Source organism: Microcaecilia unicolor, chromosome 9 (assembly GCF_901765095.1).
Source record: "Microcaecilia unicolor chromosome 9, aMicUni1.1, whole genome shotgun sequence".
NCBI classification, from domain to species: Eukaryota; Metazoa; Chordata; class Amphibia; order Gymnophiona; family Siphonopidae; genus Microcaecilia; species Microcaecilia unicolor.
In genome coordinates, this window is record NC_044039.1 from 60,014,600 (window position 1) to 60,038,091 (window position 23,492).

General features: G+C 43.7%; 1 protein-coding gene across 1 annotated transcript in view; it reads left to right on the top strand.

Moving 5' to 3' along the window:
• The window catches only part of IPO8 (importin 8), an 882,901-nt gene that overhangs the window by 745,197 nt on the left and 114,212 nt on the right, over window positions 1–23,492 (top strand). Inside the window, 1 exon segment of the mRNA XM_030214557.1 lies at window positions 10,183–10,388. Within this exon segment, the coding sequence (XP_030070417.1) occupies window positions 10,183–10,388 (206 nt within the window).

Here is a 23,492-nt window from a genome sequence, read left to right on the forward strand (position 1 = left end):
GCTCTTCTCCCATGGTGCTTTTCCCCCTGCCTACTGGGTCACAGTGTGCCCTGTTGTGTTTCCTGTTGTAGTCCATGCGGTAGTGGCCATTTTTGTAAGCCAGTTTTAGTTCCCTTTCCTGTGTTAGCCACGTTAGACAACTTAGTTCTTTCCTTGAATGTGGCTGAAAGCGGGCATTGTACAGCATTCTGCCAGCTCTGACCTACTGCTAATCTCAGAACCAGGGAGACTCGTTGCCAGTGGGGCACAACCTCTGCAGTTAACTGTGAGTAAACATGCTTATTCCAATAAAGGACGTTTTCGGAGAGACTAGTCTTCAGGTGTCAGACTATTGTTGAAACGCATACCAGGAAATGTAGATGGAAAGCGATGACCACAAATGCTCGCAGTCTAAGCAATAAATTTTATGACCTTCAGGCCCTGATGTTGGAGGCAGACTTGGATGTTGTTGCAATCACAGAGACGTGGCTAAATGGTTCCCATGAATAGGATGCAAACATACCAGGCTATAATCTATTTAGGAAGGATAGAGAGGGTCGTAAAGGTGGCGGAGTAGCTCTGTATGTGAGGAATGATATCACTGCGACTGAAATGACAGGGACCTGGGGAAAGAAAGAAGCGATATGGATCACCTTAAAAAGAGTTGATAGAACCTCTGTCCACGTGGGTGTTGTCTACAGACCTCCGTCACAATTGGAGGATTTAGATAAAGACCTGATCGCAGATATTCAAAAGTTGGGAAGCAAGAGAGAGGTGCTGTTGCTGGGAGATTTCAATCTGCCGGATGTAGATTGGAAGGTTCCGTCTGCGGAATCGTAAAAGAAGTAGAGGGTTCGTGGATGCTTTCCAAAGTGTTTTGCTCAGACAAATGGTGATGGAACCCACGAGGGAGGGAGCGACACTGGATCTGGTGCTCACAAATGGGGATAGCGTGTCAAATATCCGAGTGGGTGCCCACCTGGGCAGCAGTGACCATCAAACGGTTTGGTTTGGTTTGATATGACAGCTAAAGTGGAGAGCGGCCACTCAAAACTCAAAGTCCTGGATTTCAAGCGTGCTGACTTTAGTAAAATGGGGGAATACCTGAGGAAGGAGATGATGGGCTGGGAGGAAATACGAGAAGTGGAAGGACAGTGGTCCAGGCTGAAAGAAGCTATAAATAGGGCCACAAACCTTTATGGAAGGAAAGTAAATAAAAGCAAGAGAAAAAGGAAACCGATATGGTTCTCCAAGCAAGTGGTTGAGAAAATAAAGGCTAAAGAGTTGGCGTTCCAGAAATACAGAAAAACTCAAGAAAAGGAACACATGGAGGATTACCGGATGAAAATGAAAGAAGCCAAGAGAGAGATACGATTGGCAAAAGCGCAAGTGGAAGAACAAATGGCTAGAAATGTAAGGAGGGGTGACAAAAATTTCTTCAAGTATATTAGTGAAAGGAGAATGACTAAAAAGGGAATTGTGAGACTAAAAGATACTGCGAACCGCTATGTGGAAAATGATGAAGAAAAAGCAAATTTGCTAAATAGATACTTTTGTTCTGTTTTCACAGAAGAAAATCCTGGAGAAGGACCGCGATGGACTGGAAATAATACAATTGAGAATGAAGTGGATAGAGCACCGTTCACGGAAGAAAGTGTGTATCAACAACTTGAAAAGCTAAAGGTGGACAAAGCCATGGGACCGGACAGGATCCACCCCAGGATATTGAGGGAGCTCAGAGAGGTTTTGGCGGGTCCTCTTAAAGATTTGTTTAATATATCCTTGCAGACGGGAAAGGTTCCGAGGGATTGGAGAACGGCGGAGGTGGTCCCTCTTCACAAAAGTGGTGATAGGGAAGAAGCTGGAAACTACAGGCCGGTAAGCCTCACTTCGGTTATTGGAAAAGTAATAGAAGCGATGCTGAAGGAAAGGATAGTGAATTTTCTGGAAGCCAATAAGTTGCAAGATCCGAGACAACATGGTTTTACCAAAGGGAAATCGTGCCAAACGAATCTCATTGAGTTCTTTGATTGGGTGACAGGAGAATTGAATCAGGGACGAGCTATGGACGTAATCTACTTAGATTTCAGCAAAGCTTTTGACACGGTTCCCCACAGAAGGCTCTTAAATAAACTGGAGGGGCTGAAGATAGGACCTGAAGTGGTGAACTGGATTAGGAACTGGTTGACGGACAGACACCAGAGGGTGGTGGTGAATGGAATTCGCTCAGAGGAGGGAAAGGTGAGTAGTGGAGTGCCTCAGGAATCGGTGCTGGGGCCGATTCTGTTCAATATATTTGTGAGTGACATTGCCGAAGGGTTAGAAGGTAAAGTTTGCCTATTTGCGGATGATACTAAGATCTGTAACAGAGTGGACACCCCGGAGGGAGTGGAAAACATGAAAAAGGATCTGAGGAAGCTAGAAGAATGGTCTAAGGTTTGGCAATTAAAATTCAATGCGAAGAAATGCAAAGTGATGCACTTAGGGAATAGAAATCCACGGGAGACGTATGTGTTAGGCGAGGAGAGTCTGATAGGTACGGGCGGAGAGAGGGATCTTGGGGTGATAGTATCTGATGATTTGAAGGTGACGAAACAGTGTGACAAGGCGGTGGCCGTAGCTAGAAGGTTGTTAGGCTGTATAGAGAGAGGTGTGACCAGCAGAAGAAAGGGGGTGTTGATGCTCCTGTATAAGTCGTTGGTGAGGCCCCACCTGGAGTATTGTGTTCAGTTTTGGAGGCCATATCTTGTTAAGGATGTAAAAAGAATTGAAGCGGTGCAAAGAAAAGCTACGAGAATGGTATGGGATTTGCGTTACAAGACGTATGAGGAGAGACTTGCTGAACTAAATATGTATACTCGAGGAAAGGAGAAACAGGGGTGATATGATACAGACGTTCAAATATTTGAAAGGTATTAATCCGTAAACGAACCTTTTCCGGAGATAGGAAGGTGGTAGAACGAGAGGACATGAAATGAGATTGAAGGGGGGCAGACTCAAGAAAAATGTCAGAAAGTATTTTTTCACGGAGAGAGTAGTGGATGCTTGGAATGCCCTCCCGCGGGAGGTGGTGGAAATGAAAACGGTAACGGAATTCAAACATGCGTGGGATAAGCATAAAGGAATCCTGTGCCGAAGGGATGGATCCTCAGGAGCTTAGTCAAGATTGGGAGGCGGGGCTGGTGGGTGGGAGGCGGGGATAGTGCTGGACAGACTTATACGGTCTGTGCCAGAGCCGGTGGTTGGGAGGCAGGGCTGGTGGTTGGGAGGTGAGGATAGTGCTGGGCAGACTTATACGGTCTGTGCCAGAGCCGGTGGTTGGGAGGTGGGGATAGTGCTGGGCAGACTTATACGGTCTGTGCCCTGAAGAGCACAGGTACAAATCAAAGTAGGGTATACACAAAAAGCAGCAAATATGAGTTATCTTGTTGGGCAGACTGGATGGACCGTGCAGGTCTTTTTCTGCCGTCATCTACTATGTTACTATGTTAACTGGTGTGCCAATGTTATACAGCATCAACAAGTCCTAGAGGCCTGCGTGTATGCAGGTCCCTGGAGCATTTTTAGTGGGTACCGTAGTGCACTGCAGGCAGGTGGACCCAGGCCCACCCCACCCCCACCTGCAACACTTGTGCTGGTAAATGGGAGGCCTCCAAAACCCACTGTACCCACATGTAGGTGCCCCCTTCACCCCTAAGAGCTATGGTAGTGTTGTACATTTGTGGGTTTTGGGGGAGGGGGGTTGGGAGCTCAGCACCCCTGGTAAGGGAGCTATGCATGTGGGAGCTTTTTCTGAAGTCCACCGCACTGACCTAGGGTGCCCAGTTGGTGTCCTGGCATATCAGGGGGGCCAGTGTACTACCAATCCTGGCCCCTCCCACGCCCAAATGGCTCGGATTAGGACTTGTTGAGCTGGGCGTTTTTAGTTTCCATTATCGCTAAAAAAAAACAAACGCCCAGCTCAAAAACGTCCATTTTTTTCGAAAATACGGTTTGGCCCGCCCCTTCACGGACCCATTCTCAGAGATAAACGCCCATGGAGATAGGCGTTTGCGTTCGATTATGCCCCTCCACGTGTTTTTTATGCTAGGCATTGGATTGACCTTCCAAAGCTTCAATGTTTGTGTTCCATTGTTACATTCCTTAACGACACCTCAATTGTTTCGCATAACTCTGCACAATGTAATCCATAACCAATCTGTAACAAATTGTATTTCCAACATTTAACTCATATTGTAAGCCACACTGAACCCGCAAAAAGGTGGGGAAATGTGGGATACAAATGCAATAAATAATAAAATAATAATAATAGACACAAATTCAACACTATTTACAATCGATCCTCGGTAAGAACTTTGGTTACAAATTCATTATGACATTTTTTATCAAATACTTTCATTATGAGCAAATAATAATTAATATCACATATAAAATCCATCATCAAGACTTATTGCTTTATAAATACATTGAAACAACAGTTTACTGAATATACAGGTCTCATCTCATATAAATATGAAGAAAGCTATGTATGAATTCTGTAAATAGCATTAACCGCTTCTTAAGTAAATGCGAACAAATTTTATTACAGTACTAGTAAAAAAGGCCCGTTTCTGTATGAAATTAAATGGGCGCTAGCAAGGTTATCCCCCCCTCCCTCGCTCTCTCCCTCTGTCCCCTCTGAGTCCCACGGCCCCCTTTCCTCCCTCTCCTCTCCGAGTTCCACGGCCCCCTTTCCTCCCCTCCGATTTCCAGGCCGTCCTCCCTCCCCTCTCCCACTCCCCTGCAGCTCACCAAATGTGCTTAAGTTTCCAGGTGTTCTCTATGGGCCTGATTGGGAGTGCTGATTTTTTGTTTGGTTTTTTTTTCAAGGTGGTGCATTCCCCCCTCCTCCCCTGAGTTCCAGGCCCCCCTCCCCTCTCCTCTGAGTTCCAGGCCCCCCTCCCACCCTCTCTCTGTCCGTCCCCCGAGTTCCAGACCCCCCTCCCTCCCCCGAGTTCCAGACCCTCTGACTTCCAGACCCCCCCCCCGAGCTCCAGACCCCCTCCCTCCCTCCCAGTTCCAGACCCCCCCCTCCCTCCGAGTTCCAGGCCCCTCCCTCCCTCCCAACCTCCCTCTGAGTTCCAAGCCCCTCCCTCCCTTCCTCCGAGTTTCAGACAATTAGTAATAGAGAAAACACTTATATATATATATATATATATATATATATATATATATAAATCATATTTTAGAAAGACATATCTATATAAAAAATATATATATATGTATGTAAATATACATTTAGAAAGTATATCAAAATGTATAATTTACAGATCTCACTTCATTTTGACAGCAATAGCTGAATCCATAATCCCTCAGCTAGAAATCGCCTCAGTTAGAATTAATCGTCCTAACTTACTCGACCACTTAAATGTTGTCCTGTTCTACAGACCACCAGGTAACTGGCTTGATTGCCAATTACATTTCATGGACTTCATATCGAACATATGCGTCTCTAGTTTAAACCTACTCATAGTTGGAGATATCAACCTTCATCTTGAAGACTCCAACTCAACTTATGCACATGAATGCAAAGACTTCCTCCAACTTTGGGACCTCCATTGGCCAAATTTGCAAGCAACGCACACCAAAGGTCATTCACTAGACATCATTACTTATAAATTCTCTGCTGATCTTAATCGCGTATTAACAGATACAAAGTGGACTGACATACCATGGTCCGATCATTACAAATTGAACATATCCCTGCAATGGCATAAAAAAGAACTAAACCATACTCAAAAACGTGACCCGGTTATATTCTGGCAACATATTTACAAGAACGACTGGTCAGCACAATTGGACTCAATAGACTTTCTACAAGTATGGGACAACAGATGCAAAAACATATTAGACACCATAGCACCATTACAAACCAAAACCTCTTGTAGACAGAACTCAATACCATGGTTTAATGAAGAATTGAAAAAAACTAAAAACACAAGTCAGAAGGTCAGAGCGAGCTTGGAAGAAAAAGAAAGATGAATCCACACTCAATGTTTGGAAACAACTACAAATAAAGTACAAATACACCACCAGACAAACTAAAAGATCATATTACAAAACCAAAGTAGGACCAGACTACAATGACACACATAAACTCTTCCAACTTGTGAACAAATTATTAGATACCACCCCGGTTATTTCAAATAACTCAAACACCCCATCAGCTGACAATCTCACGACTTACTTTAATGAGAAAATTGTTAAGTTACAATCCACGATATTAACTACTTCCACTGATTACGTAAAATTCCTTGACTGTCTTGACCCAGCCCTCGATGAGTACCCAGCAGATAGAACTTGGACTAATTTCGACATACTCCCGTATGATACCATCTTCCAAGCGATCAATAAATTGACCAAATCTCACTGCTTTCTTGATATTTGTCACAACAACCTTATAAAATACGCCCCTCAACGATTCATAACAGACCTCACAATACATTTAAATTACATGCTACAACACGGACTCTTCCTAATAGATAAAGGAAATATTCTACTCACCCCAATTCCTAAAGATCAAAAGAAAAAAAGAGATGATATTACCAACTATCGCCCAATAGCATCCATCCCTCTGGTAACCAAACTGATGGAAAGTATGGTAACCAAACAACTAACCGACTATTTAAATAAATTTTCTGTTCTTCACGACTCTCAATCAGGCTTTCGGTCAAACCATAGTACCGAAACAGTACTAACTACTCTCCTTAATAAATTTAATCAAACAATTGCAATAGGCAATAATATACTTCTCCTGCAATTTGATATGTCCAGCGCATTCGATATGGTGAACCACAAAATACTATTAAATATCTTAGAATACTTCGGAATTGGTGGAAATGTTCTCAATTGGTTCAGAGGCTTCTTAACCGCAAGGACTTACCAAGTAAAATCTAATTCGATTACATCAACACCTTGGAAACCTGATTGCGGAGTTCCCCAAGGATCACCACTTTCACCCTCCCTTTTTAATCTAATGATGACACCCCTGGCCAAATCATTAGCCAACCAAGGCTTCAACCCACATATATACGCAGATGATGTCACATCCCATTCAAAAATGATGTAAATGAAATCACTAATGACATCAACCACAGTTTCCAAATCATGAACTCATGGGCAGATGCATTCCAACTAAAACTTAATGCTGAAAAAACACAATCTCTCATCCTCTCATCACAATTCAACCCAAATAAATACACTTCTATAACCACACCAAACCTCACCCTTCCCGTATCGGAAAGCCTGAAAATTCTTGGAGTTACCATTGACTGAAATCTTACATTGGAAAGTCATGTGAAGAATACCACAAAGAAAATGTTCCATTCAATGTGGAAACTTGAGAGTAAAACCTTTATTCCCAAGAGATATATTTTGCAGCCTAGTGCAGTCAATGGTATTATGTCACTTAGACTATTGAAATGCTCTATGCGCTGGCTGTAAAGACCAAGTCATCAAAAGACTCCAGACTGCCCAGAATACTGCAGCCAGACTCATATTTGGTAAAGCAAAATGTGAAAGTGCCACACCCCTTAGAGAGAAACTGCACTGGCTCCCAATCAAGGAACGCATTATGTTCAAGATTTGTACCTTGATTCACAAAATCATTCATGGAGATGCTCCAGTCTATATGTCAGACCTCATAGATCTACCACTCAGGAACTCCAAAAAATCATCTCGCACACTCCTAAATCTCCACTTCCCAAGCTGCAAAGGACTAAAATATAAACTGACACATGCATCCAGTTTTTCTTATATAGGCACACAGCTATGGAATGCACTGCCAACTGCCATGAAAAAAATACATGACCTAATCAACTTTCGGAAATCCTTGAAGACCCACCTCTTTAATAGAACATGCCATAATGATCCATCATTTGAACTTTAGTAAAGCACCGTCTCATCTGCTATTCCATAAATATTCTCTCTATACATGCTACTTTTATACACTATATTTCCCTTGTTTCCTATATAATTACTAATTGTATATGTTTATCCAGTCATGATGTTACCATGACAGAGCAATGTAAGCCACATTGAGCCTGCAAATATGTGGGAAAATGCAGGATACAAATGCAATAAATAATAAATAAATAACCGAAAGAGGAGACGAAGAGCCCCCTCCAGAGGCCACCAGAGAATGAAGTAACACCTTAGCCTCCTTCAGGTTGTTAAGACATTTCCTATGGGCCAGTACCATATGCCAGCCTGGAAGCCTCTATTTTTAAAAGTCTTGTTTATACTGCCACAGCACCCGCACGTCAACATTTTCATAGTGGACCACTTTCTTCTGTCACGCTTGGCACAGCACCCAGTCCACCTCATTATAATGAAGAAGTTTAGCAGTCAGAGCCTGTGGCGGCAATTCAGGGAGTGGGTGCAATTCACGGTGGGCCTGCTCAAGCTCGTAAGACTACTACTACTATTTAACATTTCTAAAGCGCTACCAGGGTTACACAGCGCTGTACAATCTAACAAAGAAGGACAGTCCCTGCTCAAAGGAGCTTATAATCAAAAGGACAAAAAAGTGCAATCAATCAAATTGGGGGCAGGGTGGCCAGCTCATGCAGGAAGCATGTGTGGAGCAGATGCTGTGCGTAGGTGAGTGCATCCCTGCCCTCATGACCCTCTGGTACCCCTACAATGAGCAAGCTGGATCTGCTCTGGCTGTTCTCTAGGTTTTCCACCTGGTCACTTAAGCTCTCCAATCGGGATGCTAGCTTAGCACGCTCCTAACGGCTTTCCACCTGATCTTCAGTGAGTTCGGCCACCGCCGTTTGTACTGAGTCCAGCTGTGCAGTCCGATTTGGCAAATCACGATTTGAATGCGCAACACTTCTTCGTAAAGAACATCACTGGCTCCCTATCAGAGAGTGAATCAATTTCAAGGTCCACACTCTAATTCACAAGATTATCCACAGTGAATCTCCGAACTATATGCTCAATCTGATTGACCTTCCAACCAGAATCATGTCTGATACTTTGCGAACTTACCTCAACCTGCATTACCCTAATTGCAAAGGAGTTAAGTACAAAACCTATTATGGATCCAACTTCACCTTCTTAAGTAGCCAACTATGGAATGCCCTCCCCAGATCTATCCGATAAATCAGTAACTATATACCCTTCCGGAAATCACTGAAAACCCATTTATTCAAGCAAGCCTACCCAAACGATCCAGACTAATCTTATGAATACATCTACGCAACACATAACCAGTAGACTATGACTACAAACCCAGACTATATCTCCCACCTTACTATTCCCTTGCCCATCTCTACTTACCTATCTCTTTTTATTCTGTTATACTTAACTTTTATTTTCTCTACCAATATTATGTAATCCCTATTACTATGTAAGCCGCATTGAACCTGCTTTGAGTAGGAAAGCGTGGGGTACAAATGTAATAATAAATAAATAAGCACGCCATCACTGAATTTGCAATGTCATCCAGGTGGGCTCAGGGTCAGCTGAATCCATGGATGTCGGCTCAGAGTCTCCGTTGTGACTCGGCAAGCTGCCCGTGCTTGAACTGCCGCCATCTTTAGTCACTTGAGGGGCTCTCACAGTATAGAGTTCCTTAATAGCAGTAGGAGCTTTACCCTTCATGATTTTTAGCATGATAAATCAGACATTCAATGTCTGCCCTGCCAAGCATTCAAAAACAAAGTGTTTAGACTCAAAAAACGCTGCAAAAAGATTCAGATGGTGGAGAGTGCAGTGGAACCTCCCCAGGTATGTCCGACCTGCATGAGCGCCAACCAGAAGTCCTTGTGTGTTGTTTTTAAATAGGAGGGAGAAAGTTGGGCTTGGGGGTAGCTTGTTCTTTTACATTCTCCTCTACATGTTCAATAAAAGTATTTACTATGTTTGGAGAAGTACATGGGGAATAGAAATACATAGGTATGAGAACTGCCTTCCACAACAGTTGGAAAGTACCATTACCCAAGTTTGGTCACGATATTTTTATTTGATTGTGTACAATTGCAAATTATCAGCCCCATTTTCCATAGAGGCTCAACATGGGACATCTAGTTTGGGATATTCACATTTCACTGGTTTTGTTCTACTTTTTTTTTTTTTTTAATCCTGCTTGAAAATTTACCAACCTTTCATCATGAGTAACTGGTTTCCAGCTAACATATTTGAACATTTCTTTTTAAGTCTTCATGACCGAAAAATGTGTATCTTGGGACTTAGCATCCTAATGGAACTACAAAACCGGCCTGCTGCCATTGATGCAGTGGCTGCCCTGATTGTACCCTCTATCCTACTCCTGTTCCTGGGGCTGAAACATCTGTGTGCAACTAGAATTTCTACCAAACGAGAAGACCGCTCAAAGAATTACAAAGCAGATCCAGATGAGAATGGTAAAATATTTACCTGCTTTTGATATTTTTTTCATTCCCTGTTATCTAACATCTGCTTTGCTTTTTTCTAGATTTTTACATCATTATTTCTAAAACTTTACAAGAGAAATTAATAAAAATAGTACCAAATAGGAAAATAAAAGAAAAATTATGAACCTTGACATGTTTCAAGTGACCAGAAAGCAGGAAGGATCAGGAACTAATAAGAAAGTTATTCCCACAAAGATAAAGAAATTACCCTGGATTTGTAATGACTGTCTAATAACATATTTAAGCTAGATGAAGTTGACGGTCATAGCTTTTCAGAATCCCTAACACCATTACAGTCTGATTTACTTTGTAGGACACTCTTTAATTGCACAGGCTCAGTGAACAGGGTATTTCAAGTTGATTCATTAATTTGTTATACTGCCAGTTGATATGCCTTCTTGCTGGTTTACATCTCTAAGGAAGAAATAGTTATAGTTTCATTGTAGAGAAATAAAAGAAATGCTATGCATTCCAAGTCCTGGATCCTAGGTCTGTTTCATTATAGAACAGCGGAGTCAGGTGATCTGTAAAAAGTGAGGTTTTTAGACATTTTTAAATTTTGCAAAATAGGTCCTTTGTCTTAGAAAATATGGGAGGCTATTCCACAGTGTTGGCCCTAAAACACTAAAAATTGTAGTCCTCATGTTATTAAGTCATATTTGTCTGAAAGAAGGTATGATCAAACAATTATGATGTGAAGATGTACATGTTTTAGGAGGTGAATATAGGAGGGAAAACAGAATAAGAATAAAGGTCCATAATGTGTTTTATGAACCAATATTAGTATTTTGAAGGTGGTACGGAGAGAAAAAGCCAGTGTGCTTCTCTATGCATTGGAGTGACATGTTTGTAATTTCTTGCTCCCATTATGGGTTTTATTCCTGAAAGAAAGCATTATGGTAAAGTCCATGGGATGTACTAAAATGTGCAATTCCTTTTTGTGGAATAAATGTCATATTCCCCTGAAACTAATAATACACTTTAGAAAAATTTTCAAAAAGTAAGACATGACCAAAGAACAGAACTTTCCTGTTAGCTTAAGAGAAAAAAATTAGATAATGACTGTATTTTATGCATATATCATGGGATTCTATATATTGCGCCTTAATTTCCATGCAGAGATCAAAGTGTATTCTATAACAATGCACATAACGTAATTGTTTAGCTAATCAATGCTGTTAATTGGATGTTAAACAATTATCAGCACTAATTGGCATTAATTAAGATTTACACACACAACTCACTAAGCATATTCTGTAACATAGTGCATGTAAATTCTAAGTCACAGGGGTGGGAGTGTGAGCGTTCCTAAAATCTATTCATGTTGTTATAAAATACAGCCGCTCTGTGCCTAATTTAGGTGTCAGAATTTATTCCAAGCAAAACGTAGCATAAATGGTTGCGATTAAATTTGGTTGCGTGGAGAGGTGCTTGGCATAATTCTATATACCTCGTGGAAATTTAAGCCTATTCTATAAAATTTAGGCATATTTCACGTATGCCTATGTGTATTTTTATTGCATGTGGAATTTTCAGGTGCCATATATAGAATCTAGCCCATAATAAACCCATGTGTATAATACACGCAAATTGCTTGTCTATGAAAATTATCTCATATGACGTGCATTATAACAGTTTATTTTCAAAGCTTGCTAATTGCAAAATTAATACACTTTTTTAAAGGGCTTTTCTTTCTAGGTTTTTGCAGGCAATATTAGTGTATGAAGCCTGCAAAAAATCTTTTTAAAAAAGGTCTTAAAAACAAACACACTAATTTTGCAATTAGTGGACCTTAGTAAAAATGCACGTATAACATGCTCACACCTATAGCACGCAGGTGGTAGATACGGTTTGTGAAAATATGTATAATGTGTGTGTTGTATGCAAAAAAAAATACGGTAAGCTTATTGTCCATAATATATCACATCTCTATTTCTAAAAAATAATTGTAATATAGTAAATGACATTCAAAAAATGATGATTTGACACTAGGTGAGGGCAGAGGTATCTGAGCTGCCATCACCCATAAAGAGCAGCTGTATGAATTGAACCCTGGTTGTCACAATCAGAAGGTGCTGCTACACCTTTTTTCCCCCTTTCTTTGTTTTAGTTAACATAGTAGATACAACAGGTAAAGATCTACATAGTCCATCCTGGTTGCCCAACAGTCACATTCATTATCAAATCTTTAATGAACCAACAATCCAGTAGTATTCTTATCCCATTTTATTTGCTAAGTACCATTTTACGATGTCTTCCCCTCCCCCACTGAGATATACAGGACTCACATTCATAGCATATGATATGAATGTTATAAAAAATATGCCTACTTGATACTGCCTACTCCATTTTCAGGGCTCAGACCTAAAAAAAAGTCTGCCCTGCATTGGCCCTACTTCCCAACTACTGGAGTTGCTGTTGAAACCCACTCCAGCCCATTTTAAGTCCGTCCAGCATTGGCTTTGCTTCCCACCTTCTGGAGTTGCCATCAAAGCACCACTTTCTCCCATCATAAATGAACTTATAATGGTTTATTTGGTAAGTTTTGTTTTTATCCTTTGTGTGTTTCCCACTCATTTCTGAATTCCATCATTGTTTTTGTCTCCACCAGGAGGGCATTCCAGGCATCCACTATCCTCTCCGTGAAAAAGTATTTTCTGGTAGTAGTCCTAAGTCTATCACCCTGCAACCTCAATTTATGTCCCCTAGTTTTACAGCCTCTCCTTCTGTCTAGAAAATATTTGTTTGTAGATTAATACCATTCAAGTATTTAAAAGTCTGTATCATATCTCCTCTAGCCCTATAAATTTAGGTCTTCAAGTTTCTTCGCATACATCTCTTGGCACAATCCTGATATCGTATTTGTCGCCTTCTTCTGTACCACTTTGTCATCATATGGCCATAGCAAGATATGGCCTCCAAAATTGAACACAATATTCCAAGAGGGGCCTCATCAATGACTTATACAAGGTCATTAACACCTCCCTTTTTGCTGCTGGTGATTCCTCTTCTTTGCAGCCCAGCCACTGCCTTGTCACATTGTTTCGCAGCCTTGAGATCCTCAGACACTGTCACCCCAAGGTCCTTCCCCTGGTCTTTGCCTATCTGTTTCTCGCTATCGCCCCTCCCCCAAGCATATTCAACTCCTCTGGATTTTTGCTCCCCAAGTGCATCACTTTGCACTTCTTCACATTAAATTTTAACTGCCAAATATTAGACCATTCTTCTAACATTTGTAAATCTGTTCTCATATTTTCTGTTCCCTCCAATGTGTCCACTCTGTGGCAAATCTTTGTGTCATCTGCAAAAACACACTTCCTTCTTACCCTTCAGCAATGTCACTCACAAATATATTTATTTATTTTAAAATGTATATACCACCTTAAAACCTAGGTGGTTTCCAAAATTACATACATAATAAAAAAACAAGACACAGAAGATACAGAACAATCCAATTATTACCCACTAAATTAAATCAAATAAACAGTATTATAGTCACTACTCAATAGCATGCTGCCACAAAAAGTTGTGTTTTAAGCTGCTTCTTAAGTTGAGACACATCCCTGTAGAACAGGTATCAGCCACTGCTCTCGTCAGACTTAAAGAATCATACCATTATCATGATCTCTCTTAGGGTGACCTATATTATTCAGTTTGTTGTACAAAAATCTTACATACTCCTGGACATCTACACAATCATGGTTTGTGGACTCCTTATATACTTCAATCAAACATTTAACTGTAGGTCTATTTTTAATGCATCATCTATTTTCTGCCTAAAATACTTAATCCCTTCATCCTCACAAGGCCACAAATATTCCACCATTGCACTCCATTTCTCACCTTTCTTTCCTCCAAGCAAATTCCATTTACCATCATACTCTGTCATCTGTTAGTCAACCAGTTTCTAATCCAGTTCAGCACTCTGAGTCCTAACTTCAGTCTGCTAAGTTTATTGATGAGCTGTCTATAAGGAACCGTGTCAAAGGCCTTGCTGAAATCCAGATAAACTAAACCTAGATGTAGTTTGTTTCATTTGTGGGAAGGGGCAAAGGGTGGGCTGTGACACTTTAGCATATTCATTTGCATATATATATCATACATATTTGTTATTTTATTTATTATTTATTAGTAGCATTTGTACCAGTGGTGTGCTGGAGCCGGCTCGCTCCGGCTTGCAAGATCCGGTTGTTAAATTTTGGCCGGACTTGCGAGCCGGTTGTTGGAAAGGGCGAGCCGGCTCTCCCTCCCTCTGCCCTCCGGATCCGGTCCCTCACAGATCCTACCTTGACTATCAAATTCTTCGGGCAGGCAGTGTTGCCTGCCCGCTGCTATCGCTGACTTTTCTCCGCCGCCTGTTTGTGCTTTAAAAATGGCCGCCGAGACTTCCAGAGGCGGCCTCGCGAGACTTCTGTAAGTCTCGGCGGCCATTTTGAAGCGCGATTGGGCGGCGGAGGAAAGTCAGCGATGGCAGCGGGCAGGCAACACTGCCTGCCCCGAAGAATTTGATGGCCAAGGTAGGGTCGGTGAGGGACCGGGAGGGAGGGAGGAAGCAGGAGAATTTGTGAAACAAGTCGGGAGGGGGTGGCAGGGGAGAGGAGGGTCACTGGTGGGCATGGATGGATGGAGGACAGGGGAAAGAAGGGTCACTGCTGGGCATGGGTGGATGGAGGGCAGGGGAAAGAAGGGTCACTGCTGGGCATGTGTGGATGGAGGACAGGGGAGAGAAGGGTCACTGCTGGGCATGGGTGGATGGAGGGCAGGGGAGAGGAGGGTCACTGGTGGGCATGGGTGGATGGAGGGCAGGGGAGAGGAGGGTCACTGGTGGGCATGGGTGGATGGAGGGCAGGGGAGAGGAGGGTCACTGCTGGGCATGGGTGGATGGAGGCCAGGGGAAAGGAGGGTCACTGCTGGGCATGGGTGGATGGAGGACAGGGGAAAGGAGTGTCACTGCTGGGCATGGGTGGATGGAGGACAGGAGAGAGGAGGGTCACTGCTGGGCATGGGTGGATGGAGGACAGGGGAAAGGAGGGTCACTGCTGGGCATGGGTGGATGGAGGGCAGGGGAGAGAAGGGTCGCTGGGTATGGGTGCATGCTGGGCAGGGGAGCGGAGGGTCACTGCTGGCCATGGGTGGATGGAGGGCAGGGGGAGAAGAGGTGATAGAGAATAAATGCTGGACATGGATGGAGGGGAGGGAAGAGTGAGGAAGGAGATAAGATAAGGGAAAAGGAAGAGAGGAGAAAAACTGCACATGGATGAAGAAAATAGGCAGAAGCTGAGGACCAGAAATGAAGAAGAAAGGAGGAAAGGAAAGAAATAAATGGAAAGGAAGCCCTGGAAACGGAGTTAAGAGGACAGATAGCAGCAGAATCGGATACTGGGCCAGCATGATCAGAAAAACAGTCACCAGACAACAAAGGTAGAAAAAATAATTTTATTTTCATTATAGTGTTTGGAATATGTTCCCTTTGAGAATCAGATGCTCAACATTAAAAGTTTGTATTTATTTACTTATTTGTGGCATTTTATCCCACATTAAACATGAATTAGATTGGAACCTGGGATCATTTAATTTTTTTTTCCTGGAGAGAGTAATGCATTGCCCCCCCCCCCCCCCCCCCACCCACTGGCTAAAGCCAGCTCTGCAATTTTGGGGGGCGCAGAGGTGGATGGGGGGGGGGGCGCAGAGGTGGACCGGGGAGAGAGCCTGTTGTTAAAAATTTACCAGCACACCACTGTTTGTATCCCACATTTTCCCACCAATTTGCAGGCTCAGTGGCTTACATTTGCCGTAATGACGGTTGCCATTTCCGGATTATGGTTATCTAAAAAAAATAGATCAGATAGGAACCTAGTTTATTGGATAGTGAAGATTTTTTTTTCACCAAGGGAAGTGGCTCATGCTGTCTTTACTCACATCCCCATGAATTAGCACGGGGAATGCACACTGTCGCTCTCCCCTTCCCCTCACTACTGAAGCCTTCTCTCTGTCCTCTCCAAAGCCCTGCTCTTTCTCTCTGTCTTCCTCCCTCCCTCCTTCCCCAATACTTTAGTATTTCCCCCATACCATGCTAGTGTGAACCTTAGAAATGCACAGGTTCTAGATGTAGAAATGCTGTATTTGGGAGGCAAAATAGCTGACAATGACAGCAAATAGTTTCTTATCTTCCAGAATAACATCTTCAGATGGATTAGTTTTATTTATTTATTTATTTATTTATTTATTTATTTATTTATTTATTTATTTATTGCATTTGTATCCCACATTTTCCCACCTATTTGCAGGCTCAATGTGGCTTACAGGGACCTGTTATAGCATAGCCATTCCAGGTTATCAGATACAATTGGTATTGCAAAAAGATTAAGGATGAGAAAAGAGACCTGAGCAGATAGTTATAGAAAGACGATTTTCAGAGATGGGGTGGATTGGCGATGTGGTGTAATTAAGCTATGGGTTCTCTTTGTAGGCTTTGTTGAAGAGGTACGTTTTCAGAGATTTACGAAAGTTCGTTATTTCGTTGATTGTTTTCAGGTCAGTTGGTAGGGCATTCCATAGCTGCGTGCTTATGTAAGAGAAGGTAGTCGCATGTGCCTCTATTTTAAATCAGAATACGTTGCCCAGAAATTATCTAAAGACTTTCAGATGTTCTGTTGATGCTTATCTCAACAGTTTTCGTTGTATCAAAAACAGCCTCCTTCAGAAGTTTGTAGGGTGTAACACATATGCTTTGATACCTACCGGTCTTTAGTTTATGTTGGGTTACCAAACATGTTTGTAATATGTATCATCTGTATTAGCTGTACCTAACGATTAGAGCAGTAGGCTGCCAACCAGAGAAACCAGGGTTCAAATCCTACTACTGCTTCTTGATTTCAGGAGTGGAGGAGTAGCCTAGTGGTTACTGCAGCGGACTTTGATCCTGAGGAACTGGGTTCAATTCCCACTGCAGCTCCTTGTGACTCTGGGCAAGTCACTTAACCCTCCATTGTCCCAGGTACAAAGAAGTACCTGTATATAATGTAAACCGCTTTAAATGTAGTTGGAAAAACCACAGAAAGGCAGTATATTAAGTCCCATTCCCTTTCCTTTTCCTTCTTTTACAAGTCACTTAATACTCCATTGCCCCAGGTACACATTTAGATTGCAAGCCCTCCGGGAACAGGATATATCTACTGTACCTGAATGCAACTTGCCTTGAGCTACTGGTGAGAGAGGTATAATTTAAATTTAAATTCAAATCCAAAATCCATTATTGGGCATATTTTAAAGTAATACAAAAGCCTACAAATGTCACTTAGGAGCTATAGAGCAATTCTACCATGCTATAATAGCACTAATTTCTAGATGTCGCACAAGAAAGGGCTACCTAAGAAAAGGCCGCACCGTAAACATTGTGGTGGGCACTAAAACATCAATACATCTATTGAAAAACTGAACAAGCCAGATTAGAACTGATTGATCCTGCATAGACATTCACTATTAACAGAATACTGGATCTCTTCTACACACGCAGAATGCAGATAGATCCTCACTAAATATAGAATAAGTAACTACAAACAGTGGCGTTCCTAGGGGCGCTGACACCCGGGGCGGTCGCCGATGCCCCCCCCCCCCCCCCCCCCGGTGCAGTGCGAACCCCCTCGTCACCCCCCCCCCCCACCCCGGCGAAAGAATCCCCCACCGGGTGCACGCCGCTGGGGGAGGGGGTGTCGCCCGCTGGTCAGCTTCATTGTTTCCATGCTCCCTCTGCTCCGGAACAGGAAGTAACCTGTTCCGGGGCAGAGGGAGCATGGAAACAACGAAGCTGACCGGCGCACTGCACCCCCCCCCAGCGGCGTGCACCCGGGGCGGGCCGCACCCACCGCCCCCCCACCTTAGTACGCCACTGACTACAAACTAAAAATAAAAATATGTAGTCAACAATTAAACTGAACTCCCAAGAAGTCAGACTTTGCTCACAATACAACACGAGAGAAACAGTAACATGTGTCCCCCTATATTATGCAAAATATAAAGATAGCAGTATAAATGTCAAAACTTGACATATTCCAAATACTACTGTGGTAATTGTGAAGGGAGAGCAGGCCTTGGAGCCAGGATAAATTTGAGCCACACAGTGGTCAAGGTCAGCAAAATAATGCTTTAATAAAGGTGCTGTAACTATGGGGTTCTGTTAGTTTGACAGGCAAGGGGAAGATGATAAACTAGTCCTTAGGTGTAAGCAAAAAGTCCTCCCATGGTCCTGCTGCAGACCACAACATGCACTGGTTTCCAGTGAATAACATTCACCAGTTGGCCAATGGCTGGATCAAGCACTGAGCCTACTTGACTGTCACGGCTGCAGTTCATGGGTGGTGAAGGCAAATGTGGTTCAGTATCACTGTTTCCGTCTAGGCCTCCTCAACCTAACTATGCCCTGAGCTTTTATACTTTCTAGTTCCTGCTCTTCTGGCTTCACCTTTCCCATGTCACTTCCCCCTTGGGTGGGACTACAGATCTTAAGGTGGTTCTGACACAGTGAGGGAGTATCCTTAAGAGTAAGTGGCAGTGTCCTGTAGACTTCCTCACATACCCTCCCCCTCAGTTTAGCCATGCCCAGTTGAGTGCCTGTCATGTCAGGATCCACATCCCATGACAAAAATCAGCATTGGCACGATCTCAATCTGCTCGATGGCGAACCTCAAAAACTAAGGTTCGCCATCAAGCGTGCATGATGTGTGCATTTGATTCTTTTTTGGTGAACCATCCATTTGAGGGGTTCATAGTCTGTGACGAGCAAGAAGTGATGTCCCAGCAAGTAATACTGGAGCGTCTCCAATGCCCACTTGACTTCTAGGGCTTTCTTTTCAATCACTGCATAGTTTCGCTCCCTGGGAAACAGCTTCTGGCTGATGTAGGCTACAGGGATCCACTTCTTTTGTGAGATTACTCCAAGCCCAACATCAGACACATCTGTCTGTACTGCAAAGAGCCAGCTAAAGTCAGGGCTGACCAGCACTGGCTCCAAGCAGATGGCCTTCTTTAGGGTCTGGAAAGCAGTGTCTACTACTACTACTACTTATCATTTCTATAGCGCTACTGGACGTACGCAGCGCTTCACACTTGAACATGGAGAGACAGTCCCTGCTCAATAGAGCTTACAATCTAATTATGACAGACAGACAGGACAAGTAAGGATAAGGGTTAGGACAGACAGGACATATCAGGGATAGGGGACAGTGAAGGGTTAGGTTTAGGAGTTAAAAGCAGCATCGAAGAGGTGGGTTTTTAGCCTAGATTTGAAGATGGCCAGAGATGAGGCTTGGCGTACCGGCTCAGGAAGTTTATTCCAGGCATACGGTGCAGCACAATAGAAGGAACAGAGTCTGGAGGGAAAGAAAAAGAGCAGATGTAGAGCCTCCAGCAGTGAGAGTAGCTTCGAGTCATCTACCTCCTCTTCATCATCTGAGGAGGATGAGGAACCGCAGAGCGCGGAGGGGGGTGGTGGCTGTTACCAGGGCAGAAGGTCCCCCGCCGATAGCTACCCTACCTCGCCTGTGGAGGTTGGTTCCCAAATCCACCAGGAAAAAGATAAAAGAAAAAAAATTCTTTGACGTTTTTCAAGTACTGGAAGGGAGGAAGAGGGGTAAGAAAAGAAGCAAAGACAGAAAGGAGAATGCAGTTCCACGGGCAAAAGGGACACCTAGATCATTGTTTAACTGGGTTTGGGCCTTTCTCATGGTGATAGACGCGGCAGGGCACGCCGACCCCAAGCAATATAGCCCTATGTTGGCGTACGCCCATAGCATCATGCAGGCATACAAGGACTATGAGGGCTACAGATGATTGAAATACGACGAGGAATACAGGGACAGAATGGAGAAGGACGACACACTAGGGTGGGGGTCAAAGGATGTGGACTTATTGCTGTACACCATGACAAATAAAGGGACAACCTTTAGCGCTCAGAGCAAGCCCTTTCGGCCAGGGGGATTCAACAGCGCAGGGAGACCAGCGAGTTCCCAAGAGGCGATTTGTTGGCGCTACAACAGATCTGCTTGCTCCTTGCCAAATTGCAGATTCTGACACACCTGCGCCACTTGCGGAGCCCCTCATCCCGCTAACAAGTGTGCTAAGAAAGCCCCAGACAGGCCGACCGCCCAACCATAACCCCGATAACATACATAAAGCCCCCTCCCTGGTCAAAATAGGACCAATGCGGCCGTGGTTGGCAAAGTACCCACATAGAAAAGATGCCCGTATACTAGAAGAAGGTTTTACCCTAGGTTTTAGAATTCCCTATTCCGGCACGCGGCTCAGATGAGCCGTTCGGAACTCCCCCTCAGTGGCGTGACTACACCACGAGGCCAGGGTGCGCATCACTAAGGAAGTGGCCTTAGGGCGAGTAGCGGGCCCCTTCCCTTATCAGCCTTTCGAAACTAGTTCCGATGTCCAATATACCTGCTCAAGGACTTTCTTCTGCGGGAGGTAATACCCAGGAAGGCTCACACCTGCTTTGTGGTTTGAGATACCAGCACTTGTGTGATCGCTTCCACCTTCCGGACTTGGGGTTTCACTTGCCTTTTCCTGACAGAGTACCCTAGATACTGGACCTTCTGTACTCCTAGGAAGCATTTCTTTGGATTCACTGTCAATCCATCTGTCCTTAGAACTGTCCAGTCCCACTACCACCTGGATCAGGTGGAACCTCCAGTCTTTGCTGTAAATGACAATGTCATCCAAGTAGGCAGCTGCGTAGCCACTGTGTGGCTTCAGCAGGTGGTTGACAAGGCAACAAAATGTTGCTGGAGCCCCATGAAGGCCAAAATTGGAACAGACCCTGGGGCATTGAAAAGGCAGCCAGCATGAAGGACACCTGCCAGTACCCTTTGGTCAGGTCCAGTGCTGATGCTTCTCACAGCCTTTCAATAAGTTAGTCAACCCTTGGTATGGGAAGGCTTCCCATTTGGAAACACCATTCACCTTCCAGAAATTGATACAAAACCAGATACCCCCTTCCAGTTTTGGACCAGAGCAATAGGAGATTACCAATTACTAGTGGATTCCTCGATGGCTCCCAGTTCCAGCATTTGTGACATCTTTCATCTCAGCCTGCTGCAGGGCTTCCAGAATTCAGTATGGGTGCTGTTGGACCAGGACTCCTGGATCTGTGACGATATCATGGGATGCAAGGTATGTCTGGCAGGGCATGCCGGAGAACATGTCATCATTCTGGTGGACTAATTGTTCCAATTCAGCTTTTGTGTAGCTGAAAGCTGATTTCTAAATAGAACTTGCAGTGGTTCTGGTGGTGTCGGCACCTCGTGTCCGAACCTGTCTTCTTGGACAGGTGCCACAGTCACTGGAACCCATTTCTTTAATAAATTAACATGGATGATCTCGGCCTTATTTCCTTTGTCTGTTTGGGCCACCTTGTAGTGGACAAGCCCCGTCTTCTCTATCTCATATGGCCCTTGCCACTTGCATAGCAACTTGCTTTCCGATGAGGGCAGAAGGACTAGAACTCTGTCTCCTGGCTGAATGGTTCTCTGGATGGCATTCTGGTTGTAGGATTGGGCATGTCCCATTTGAGCCTTCTCCAAGCAGAGTTTGGCAGCCTCACCGGCTTTCTTCAATCTTTCCTGCTCGAGAGTCTTGTTAAAGCATTCCATCAGACCGTCTATCTGTGGATGGTATACCGATGTCAGCAAGGTCTGTACCTTAGCAGAGCACATACTTGCTTCATGACTTGGGACATAAAAGTGGTACCCTGGTCAGTTAGGATCTCAGTGGGAATCCCCATATGAGAAAAGACTTCCCATAGGACATTGGCCATGGTTGTAATCTTCATGTTGCGCAGTGCAACAGCCTCTGGATAGCAGGTGTCATAGTCTAAAAGAACTAGGATATACTTGTTGCCATGGGTGGTTCTCTCAAGTGGCACCGCAAAGTCCATAGTCACCCTGTCAAATGGGATATTGATGTTGTGCATGGGCACGAGAGGGGCAGATTTTACCCTTACAGGGCTACTCAATTGGCAAGTGACTGTGTGCTAACAGCATAACCTGCCTGTGATACGGGTGTAGAACTAATAACTGCTCTACTTTCTCCCCTTTCAGGGTTCCCTTGGTTGCTTCACTTTGAAATACGGAAGAGTTACATTAGAGGGGTGCTGGTTGCCCACAGGTTCCCATCTACAGCTATAACCTTTGGCCTGTGCCTCTGCCTGAACCCTCTTAAAATACCTCATGGTCCCTTTAAATGCATCCATTCTGCAGCTCCCCATTACCTCTCCACTCTCATCTCTTCCTACATTCCTCCCCGTGAACTCTGCTCACTGGACAAATCTCTCTTGTCATCCCCCTTCTCCTCCACCGCTAACTCCAGGCTTCGTCCCTTTTCCCTCGCGGCACCTTATGCCTGGAATAGACTTCCTGAGCCTGTACGTCTAGCTCCATCTCTACCTGTTTTCAAATCTATGCTGAAAACCCACCTTTTCACCACTGCTTTTGGCTCCTAGCTACTACTCAATTACCTCCCCTTGTTCCTTCTCACCCAGTACTTCCCTCACCCTTAATTGTCTTGTCTATCTGTATTATTTTTAGATTGTAAGCTCTATTGAGCAGGGACTGTTTCTCTATGTCAGGTGTTCAGCACTGCGTGCATCTGGTAGCGCTATACAAATGTTAATAATAATAATAATGCTAGGGTCCGCCTTAGGAGTCAGCACACAAGAAAAGGATCTGGGTGTCATTTTAGAAAATATGCTGGAATCTTCTGTCCAGTGTATGGCAGCTGCCAGAAAAGCAAACAGGATGCTAGGAATTATTAGGAAAGGGATGGTAAATAAGACCAAGAATATTATAATGCTTCTGTATCGCTTCGTGGCCTCACCTTGAGTATTGCGTTCAGTTCTGGTCACCATATCTGAAAAAAGATATAGCGGAATTACAAAAGGTCCAAAGAGCAGCGACCAAAATGATAAAGGGGTCATGGAGGGTTTGAAATACCTGGACATCTGGCTGCAGTCAAATTATATGCACTTATATGAAGCTAATTACCCTAAGTTATTTTCCAATATTTGGTGAGACT